General features: G+C 38.3%; 1 protein-coding gene across 7 annotated transcripts in view; it reads left to right on the top strand.

The window, feature by feature from the left end:
* The window catches only part of Myo9a (myosin IXA), a 184,060-nt gene that overhangs the window by 139,390 nt on the left and 34,290 nt on the right, over nt 1-10,380 (top strand). For all 7 annotated transcript variants that reach the window (XM_031343709.1, XM_031343708.1, XM_031343711.1 and 4 more), the window contains 4 exons: nt 5,899-6,041; nt 8,609-8,832; nt 9,232-9,348; nt 9,660-9,848. In XM_031343709.1, coding sequence (XP_031199569.1) covers nt 5,899-6,041; nt 8,609-8,832; nt 9,232-9,348; nt 9,660-9,848 — 673 coding nt within the window. The remainder of the gene's footprint in view (nt 1-5,898; nt 6,042-8,608; nt 8,833-9,231; nt 9,349-9,659; nt 9,849-10,380) is intronic.

The raw sequence follows: 10,380 nt of genomic DNA on the forward strand, positions 1-10,380 counted from the left end.
AAAAAAAAAAAAAAAAAAAAAATTATGTAAGCATTTGGATCCTTAATGAAGATGTCAAGACAAGTTGAAAAAAAATTTTTTTTCTTTTTAAATTATAGACCACTTTTTACAGACTTAAAGGGATTTACAAGGGACTTAAATCCAGAAAAGATTATACCACAAGTCAGAATTGAAGAAGAAAATATGTACATAATAATAAAATAGACTAAAAGGCATATAATTGGAGATATAAATGTAATTTCCACTTTATTTGCCCAAATGACCAACCCCATAAATGATGAAACAAAACAGACAAAATCAAAATGTAAATGTCTTAATAGATGAGAGACTTCTGAAAACTCCAAGTAGGTAAAACTGAGAAAGACACCTGGAGCCAACCGGCCTTCTCGATTTTTAGCAGAAAATAATAAACTTATTTTCAGGAAAAGATAAAAATAGAAGATCTCTAGACTTAACTTTATATCCAATATAACCCCCCCCACACACACACACACACACAAAAGACAAGACAAAATTTCTGTGTAGCCCTGGCTGCCTTGGAACTTGCTCTGTAGACCAGCCTAACTGAAAATTCACAGAGATCCATTTCCCTTTGCTTTCCAGGCACTGAGGTTAAAGGCCTGCACTACCACCGCCTGGCAAATTTGCCAATATTTTTAAGGTGTGGACCACATTTTTAAATTAATTAACTTTTTACTTATTCACTTTGCATCCTGTTCACTGCCACCCCTCCCCCCACAATCCTTCCCCCACCCTCCCTTTCCTTCTCCTCTGAGCAGGTGGGCCCCCCTTCGTTATTGCCCTCACACCCTGGCACTTAAGTCTCTGTGAGGCTAGGCATTTCCTCTCCCTCTGAGGCAAGACAAGGAAGCCCAACTAGAAGAATGTATCCCACATACAGGCAACAACTTTTGGAATAGTCCCCACTCCAGTTGTTTGGGACCTTTTTTTTTTTTTTTTTTTAATATGTGTGTATAGTATAAATGCATGAGTATACTGGTATATGTGTGCTTGAGTACAGGTGCATGTTTGTGGAGGTCAAAGGTCAGTCTCATTCAGGTGCTGGCCACTGTTCTGTTTTGTTTTATGAGACAGGTCTCTTACTGAGTTCTTGAACTCTGGTCTGGCTAGGCTGACTAGCCAGCAGCTAGCTCCAGGAATCTACCTGTCTCCACCTTTCTAGTACTGGAATTATAAGCCAGCCATACTATAACCATCGGCTCTGGGAACTTAACTCATGTTTTCATGTTTCTGTAGTAAACACTTTACCTATTAACCAATCCTTGGTATTTACTATTTTTTTAAATGAATTTTACACATTAAATACTTATGCTTCCCAGCTCTTTTCCTTTGCTCAGTTAATACATTTTTTATGCCCTTTGAGTACATAGTTCAAAGAATCTTTGGGAATTTGCTCATGTATTACGGAAAAATTAGAAGAGATTTCCTTTGCAAAATTGCCCAGTCACTTAACCCTATAAGGAAGACTGTAGTTTATGAGCTCTGCTAGTGCACACTAGAGCTTCTAAGCAACACTTTAAACCCAACACAAATCATACTTAGATATCAATGATCACCATATATTTAAGAGAACACTATATTGAAGGAGCCAAAACTAACAGACAGTATGAAGGAAATACACAAGATAGAAAACTTCAAAACCAGTAAATACAATTAACAATGAAAAGTCTACTTAGTGAATATAACTGAAACCAGTTTATGAAAAGGAAACATTCATAATAAAAATAATTTTGGAAAATTAAAATTAATGGTGCTGAGGGTAACAGCTTATTGGATAAAATGTTTACTAAGCAAGCATGAGGACCTGAGTTCAGATCTCTATCACTCACATAAAACTCCAGGTATGAAGTTATGCCTGTAACTCCAGTGGTTAAAGCAAAAGACAGGTAGATCCCTTGAGCTTACTGCCTAGCCAGGTTGGCCAAATTAGTAAACTTCAAGTTCAATGAGAGGCTTCATTTCAGGAAGTTGGAGAGTAATTGGAGAGATCACTTGGCAATACACACACACATACATACTCTAATACTACTACTACTAATAATAATAATATAAAAGAGTAATAAGGAGGGAGAAAAGTGACTATATCTCAGAAAGTTGTACAAAAAGAAAAGTAGATGGATGAGATAAGAAAATTCTAGAACCAGTTTAAAAGACCTGTTACTAAATATAAAGAAAACTGTAGAGGAGCAAACAACTACTACTGCTAAAACAATTCAGGCTGGGTGTGTTGACACATACTTGTAACCCTAGCACTCAGGAGGGGGAGGAAAGAGGATTGAAAGTTGGAGGTCAACCTGGACAACACAGTAAGACTCTGCCTCCAAAACAAAACAATGAAACCAAATGTTATACAGCTGAAGCCCCACCAAGCCCCACTGAACAGCATATTGGATTAAAAGTAGACTTGTAAAAAAAAAAAAAAAAAAGTAGACTTGTACTTTATAACAATGAAAGTAGGTCTTCTTCGTCTTGTTTTTCCTCTCTCATATACTACATCCCAACTGCAGTTTCCCCTCCTTCCTCTCCTCTTCCATTTCCCTTCAGAAAAGGGCAGGCTTCCCACAAATATCCTCTAAACATGGCATAGCAAGTTGCAGTAAGACTAGCCACCTCCCTCATATTAAGGCTGGATGAGGTGATCCAGTGGGAGGAAAACGGTACCCAAAGCAGGCAAAAATGTCAGAGACAGCCCCTGCTCCTACTGTTAGGAGTCCCACAAGAAGACTAAGCTGCACAACTGTAACATATATGCAGATAGCCTAGGTCAGCCTAGGCAGGCTCCCTTATTGTCAGTCCAGTCTGTGTGAGCCCATATGAGCTCAGGTTAGTTGATTCTGTGGGTTTTTTTGTGATATCTTTGACCCCTCTGGCTCTTACAATTCCTTCCTCCCCCTTTTCTGCAAAATTCCCAGAGCTCTGTATAATGTTTTGTTGCTGTCCAGCAGCAACGTTAAAAGGGGTAGGGTACCTGGAATATGGAGTTAGAAAGAAATAGGAGGAGATAAAAAGAGATAGGAGGAGGCAGGCTAGCCATACTAAGACCTTACCCACGTAGGAGAATAAAAATTAGACAACACGAGCTGTGGTCACTCAGTCATCTTCACTTTAATGCCCCCCTTTGTTCCCAGCAACAGGTAGAATAATCGAGGCAAAACCACTCCCCCAAGTACATCAGTAATAAAGACCCAATCAGCATTTTCCTAGTCTCTATAGCAGGCGGGATTTCTGATGTGACTGGAGCCAGTAATGAGGCATGGCAAATAGCTGGAGGTGGGCAGAGAGGTGTGGTTAAGAGAAGCAGGCAGGGTCTGAAGAACCAGCCCTCAGTCAGGAGGGTTACAATATTTGACTGTGGTCACTGCATCTGCTCCCATTAGTTGCTGGATGACAATGGGGCTAGGCACTAATCTATATGAGTATTGCATATTGTCATTAGGCATCATTTCATTGACTCTGTGTGTGCCAGTTGTGTTTGATTCTATCCTAGGTCTCTGGTTCTATTCAATCTCTGGTTCCTGGCCCTCTAGACAGTATCAAGGTATACTTCTTCTCTTGGTTTGGGTCTCAATCTGGATGAGTCACTGGTTAGCCACTCCAATTTCTGTACCACCTGTACCACAGAGCATTTTGTAGGCAGGACAAATTGTAAGTTGAAGGTTTTGATGCTGAGTTGATGTTCAAATTCTTCTACTAGAAGTCTTTCCTGGTCACAGGAGATTGCCAACTCAGGCTTCATATCTCCCCCACCTACCCCTCTTTTAAGAGTCTTAGCTAGAGTCATCCTTGTAGATTCCTGGGATTTCTATTGCATTAGGCTTCTTCCTTGCCCCTGAAATGCCCCCCAATTCCAATTGTCTGTCCAGTACTTCTTCCCTCCATCTTCTCCACATCTGATTCCCCCTGTTAATGTCCTCACTAGCCTGCAGTCTGCCCATGTTATCTATTCTATTTTCCTTCTCAGGAAGAGTCTTGCTGCTACTTTTCTCCCTCCCACCTCCCCACCCCCCATTAACCATTCTTCAGTTGAAAGATTTCTAAGTTGTTTCCGGTTTCTGGCTATTATGACTAAACTTGCTATGAACATAGTTGAGTAAGTGTTTTTATGGTAGGCTTGGGCGTCCTTTGGGTTTATACCCAGGAGTGGTATAGCTGAATCTTGAGGTAGACCCATTGCCAATTTTCTGAGAAAACATTGTATTGATTTCCAAAATGGCTGTACAAGTTTTCAGTCTTACCAGCAATGGAAGACATTCAAAGAATCATTAACTCTTACTTAAAAAACTTGTACTTCACAAAATTAGAAAACATCAAAGAAATGGACAATTTTCTTAATAGATACCACTTACCAAAGTTACATCAAGATCAAATAAACAATTTAAATAAGGACCCATAACCCCTAAGGAAATAGAAGCCTTTATTAAATGTCTCCTGACACCCCCTCTCAAAAGCCTAGGTCCAAACAGTTTTAGTTCAGAATACTACCAGATTTTCAAAGAAAAGCTAATACCAATCAGTACTCCTCAAATCATTCCACAAAATAGAACAGAACATTGCCAAATTCATTTTGTGAGGTCTGTTACCCCGATACCCAAACCACATAAAAATTCAAAAAAAGAAAATTACAAAGCAGTTTCTCTTGTGAACCTTAATATAAAATTATTCAATAAAATACTTGAAAACTGAATCCAAAAATTCATCAAAAATATCATCCATCATGATCAAGTAGGCTTTATCCCAGAGAGGAATATGAGCAAACTGAAAGTATAAAACCACAGGATCATTTCATTAGGTGCTAAAAAATCTTTTAACAAAATTCAACACCCTTTCATGATAAAGTCTTTGAGAGATCAGGGACATACCTAAACATAATAAAGTCAATTTATTGCAGGGTGTTAGCCAACATTAAATTAAATGGCGAGAAACTCAAAGCAGTTCCACTAAAATCTGGAACCAGACATAGACTTGTTATCTAGGAGGCACTGAAAGTTTTCAATCTGTATGTTCATTCACAAATTAATATACAAATTAGCAAACCTTTTTTCAGTGCAAAGTTAGAATACATAGCACATGATTATGTGAGCTGCTATTATCTTAATGCACTACATCGATATTTATGAAAAAAAAAGATTTTATGTATCACTAAAAAGAGACATTATAGTGTAGCAAACTTCCCAGCCTGATGGCACCAACCATTAATCCCAATTATCTGAAAATGAAGTAGGATGAACACAAGCTCAAGGCATGCCTGAACCTATAGAGTTTAAGGTCAGCAATGGATGCTGTCTCAAAATAAAAGAACGAAAGAGGGACAGAGGTGGAGCTCAGTGTTGCATTAGTTAGTTTCCTATTGCTGTGATAAGACGCCATGATCAAGGCAATTTATTGAAAGAAAAGATTATGTTGGCTTCAAGTTCCACAGGGATAAGAGTTCATTATGGAATGGAGAGGAGGCGTGACAGCTTGATCAGAAAAGTTCTTACTCAAATCTTTAACAGCAAGCAGGAAGCAAAGAATGGATAGGAAGTGGTAGAAAACTACAAAGTTTTCTTTATTATAAGTTACATGTGAGATATAAAAAAGAAAAGATGGCAGTTTGCCATCAGTAAGCTTAAGCTAGAATCTTTGAGGCTGCTTTATCAAATGATTTAAAATTTTATAGCTTTGTATTTTATATTCAAGATGAGTTGGGAGTTTGGCTCCGAAGTAGAGTGTTGCCTAGCATTATGTCCAGCAGTGTATCCCCCCAAATACACACCAAAGTTAAAATAGATAACTACATATAAGATGTATATAAAGCTTAAAAAGCTTAAAGGGGGATACAGAAGTATTATGGTGACATCTGATTTCCATCTTACCTTTATTTTGTTTTACAAACAGACCCCAGAGAGCGAAGATGAGATTCTGGGCCAAAGGGAAACAAGGAGAGAAGAAGACTACTAGAGTAAAACCAGCTCCCCAGGCAGAGGTCTCATCACTCTTTCCGGGCTCAGATGTGACACCTGCTCATCCATTTTCTGATGGTAAAAATGGACAAAGGGTGGAGCTTCTTAATTTCTCTTACTCCTTTTGAAAGTGTACTATGCCTTTCTTCTTCAGACTGACATTCCAGTTGGAATGATATCTTCATAAGATAGGACTAGTATTGATAAGTGCTTCCTTAATAAAGCAAAGTATACTCCACTTGTATGAGATGCTCCAAGAACATGTGGCAAAGAACAGTGAAGCACAGAGCAGTGAAACACAAGCACTTCAGTGATGATGAATGTTGGGCTAGCCTGTTTTTCTAAATTGTAAAGATTTGGCCTTGATTCATTTATTTACTAAATATATATTATTCATAGTAATTAGTAACATTAACTCATATTAAGTGCTATGTAAAAGCATAATAAACATGTTATATATATTAAATCTGTTGATTTTAAGAAAAGTTATTTGGGGTTGGGGATTTAGCTCAATGACAGAGCACTTGCCTAACACGCGTAAGGCCCTAGGTTTGGTACTCAGCTCTGAGGAAAAAAAAAACCAAACCAATTATTTTTGTATTAGTACAGTTGTTATCATGGCATATAGGTGAGAACACCAAAGTATAAGAAGTTATCTATTTACACATATTGAAATGAGAAGACCTAAGATTTGGATTTGAGTTCAAGCATTTAAACTCCAGACTTGACATTGGTTTTTGTTTTTTGGTTGTTTTTTTTTTCCCTTTGTTTGTTTTAAGATAAGCTCTCTCTGTAGTTTTGACTGTCTTGGAACTTACTTTCTTTTTAAATGTTTATTGATTCTTTGTGAGTTTCATATCATGCATCCCAGTCTAGCTCATCTCTCCATCCCCTCATATCTACCATTTGCCCTTGCAACTTCCCCCCTACCTTCTCAAACAAACAAATAAAACAAAGCTTAGACGATATCTCATCATGGATGTTGTAGTATGTCACAGTGTGTCCTACATTATATCCCTCTGTCTACACACTTGAAAATGATCATTGCAATAAGTCATTTCTTTGCTTCATGTCTCTGGTTTCTGTGACACCATCAACGTTGGATCATTACCAGGCCTCCTCCTGGTTACCCTGTTATTGCTGTGTGTCATGGAGATCCTGCAGCTTTAGATCAGCAGCACTTGCCCTTTCACACATCCCATCCATTTGCAAATAATTTTAGTGTGGGCCAATTCAAGAGCCCAGTATCTGGACCTGCGTGGTAGCTAAGATGGTCAGGGTGTTGGCTCTCCCTTATCCAGAACTGCTCTTGGTAGGCCACCGATGCTGTAATCATCAGGAGGCAGGGTCAGCCCTCCTGCTCTTATGTTCTCAGGGCCTGCTCAGCCACACCCACATCTCCAGCTCTAGCTCCACTGTGCTATCCAATCAAGGTGTGGGGCCCACTCTCCCAAGTGCTTCAGTTTATGAGGGGCTGGGACAACTCTCCTGCCTCACACCCTCAGGGGTGGCTCACTGGAATGAGCCTTCACCACCAGGGCCAGCTCCACTGTGTTGCATAGGCAAGGTGCAGGGCCTGCTCTCCTGAGTACTACAGCCACTGACATGACAGGGCTAGCTCTCCTGACTTGTTTCTTTTCTGTCCCTCCCTTCTTCCTTTCTTCCCTCCCTCCCTTTCTTAAAACAGTCTTATACCGTATCCCAATCTGGCCTTGAATTTGAGACAATCCTGCCCTGGCGTCATAGGTGCCGAGATTATGTGCATGAGCTACCATGCTTGGTGCAGTCTCCAACTTAGCCATTGTAATACACATCAGCTATTGACTTTGTTAGTTACCTTCCTCATTGCTATGGCAAAATACTTTATCAATGCAATTTTAAAATGGAAGATTGTATTTTGGTTTATAGTTTCAGGGCTTTGCAAGTCTAATCTGTCTCTGAACTGTAGTGGTCTGCATAGAATTTTATTCTCTAGTATGAAGAAATAAAAAAAAAAATATGGTGCTTTTCTCTGTATTATACATTACCTGCCCAGTTCCCTTTTAATACAGTCTGGGATCCTAGCTCATGGAGTGGTAACTACCTATATTTAGTTTAATAGTGGTCTTCCTACTCAACCCAACCTCAGTGATCCCTCCCAGTCATGCCCAGAGACTGCCTCCAATCAATCCAAAGTCATTTTAGAGCCTGTCAAGTTCACAGTATCAACTGTCACATCTACTGCACCATAATGCCTTGCATTCCATAAGGTAGCCATTCTTTTGACTTTCAAGATGTAGCAGTAGCTGGGCAGTGGTGGCGCACGCCTTTAATCCCAGCACTTGGGAGGCAAAGGCAGGCGGATTTCTGAGTTTGAAGCCAGCCTGATCTACAGAGTGAGTTCCAGGACAGCCAGGGCTACACAGAGAAACCCTGTCTCAGGGGGGAAAAAAAAGATATAGCAGTAACACATTTGAAACCACTCAAGAGAAGCAATTAGCACTTGGAAGAATGGTAGAGATGAAATTAACCCCTCATTCCTTTGTTGCTTATTTTTCTTGTTCAACCTTGGGGAGTGAGGTTTTTACAATAAGGATAGAAATTTTCAATATTTTTTTAACTAAGTATATCTTTTTACTTATTACTTACCCTATTTTGAATTGTAGAGTTAACTCAGTACCACCCAACTCCTCCTTTGAGTCCAGAACTGCCTGGGAGTTGTCGAAAAGAGTTCAAAGAAAATAAGGAACCTTCTCCAAAGGCGAAGCGCAAGAGAGGTGTGAAAATCAGCAGTGTGGCCTTGGACTCTATGCACTGGCAAAATGACTCTGTCCAAATCATAGCAAGTGCCAGTGATTTAAAAAGTATGGATGAGTTTCTTCTGAAAAAGGTACACTTTGCCTGCTGAGATTTGACTGAAGAGTGTTTATTATAGGATATGCTGTTACAATAAGATAGGCTAAAACGACTCAACAGTGGGTTTGTTATCAAAAGCTCAGATAGTAGGACACTCAAAGTGAGACAGGATTTTAGCCTTCTCTGATTTCCTAAGTGTGTGATATAAAGGTGAGGCTCATTGCACAATTGTAGCTGTTCTATCAACTGTAGAGTCAAAACGTTAGAAGAGAAATTGGATGTGATAAAGTGCACTGTCTTTTTTTTGTTCCTATTATGTCCATTGGCATGTACTTTTAGAATCCTCACTGCTTAAGAAACATTTCAGCCACTGTGTTTGTATCTTTTTGATGAATAATTGTGTATAACAACCTTTTCTGTGGTCGGTCCCTAGATGAATGACCTAGATAATGAAGACAGCAAGAAGGATACATTAGTGGATGTTGTATTTAAAAAAGCCCTGAAAGAATTTCGGCAGAATATCTTCAGCTCTTACTCATCTGCATTGGCGGTAAGCTTAGGCCATGTTAGGAGATACAGTGCAACATGGTTTGTCATTTTAATAATCTATAAAGCCAGACTCAAGGGAACATTTTTTAGGACTAATTGTATTACTTCAACTGTTAGGTCTTTTACTGATATTTAATAGGTTTATCCTGCCTACACTTTATACTATGATGGGATTTTGCAAATGTTAGATAATGCCTTGAGTTGGCCCATTATAAGCTATATTAAGATCGTAATCTACATTCCCCAGTACAAGTTGAATCAGTCTTTAAAGACTATTTCTATAAAACTTAACAGTTTTTTTCTTCTCATTAGATGGATGATGGGAAAAGCATCCGCTATAAAGACCTATATGCGCTATTTGAACAGATTCTGGAAAAGACCATGAGGTTTGAGCAACGTGATTGGAATGAATCTCCAGTGAGAGTTTGGGTTAACACTTTTAAGGTGTTTTTAGATGAATACATGAATGAATTCAAGACTTCGGATAGCACAGCCCCAAAGGTAAATAAGTTAGAATCACTAAAGAAATTATGAATTTTTTTGTAAGGAATCTTTTTAGTAAACATTTTTTTTTTTTTTTTTTTTTTTTTTTTTTTTTTTTTTTTTTTTTTTTTTACTTTTTTTTTTTTTTACATTTTTTTAAAATTAGTATTAGTGTATTTTACTTGTGCAAAGTAGGTTTCATTGTCATTTTTCTACATCTTTGCAGTATATTTTTGATTATACTGTTCATGGTGACACATGACAGTAGTCAAAATACTGTAGAGGATGTGGTAGGAAAGTCATAGTTCAACAACAGCCTAGACTGTGACTGAGAGTTGAAACAATGTATTTCAGCAAAATATCACAGAGACCATACCAATTTATCATTACTTTAGATCCTCTAAACTCTGTTCTAATATTTTTGCCCTGTATTTTCTCTGAATTTGCTTCATTGAACATGTCCTTCAGAATTAAAACATAATAGTGTGCTCTCAATATTACACTTCTAGTTTTTTTTTTTTGTTGTTTTTTTGTTTCTTTTGTTTTTTTG

This window comes from Mastomys coucha, unplaced genomic scaffold (assembly GCF_008632895.1).
Source record: "Mastomys coucha isolate ucsf_1 unplaced genomic scaffold, UCSF_Mcou_1 pScaffold23, whole genome shotgun sequence".
Lineage (NCBI taxonomy): Eukaryota > Metazoa > Chordata > Mammalia > Rodentia > Muridae > Mastomys > Mastomys coucha.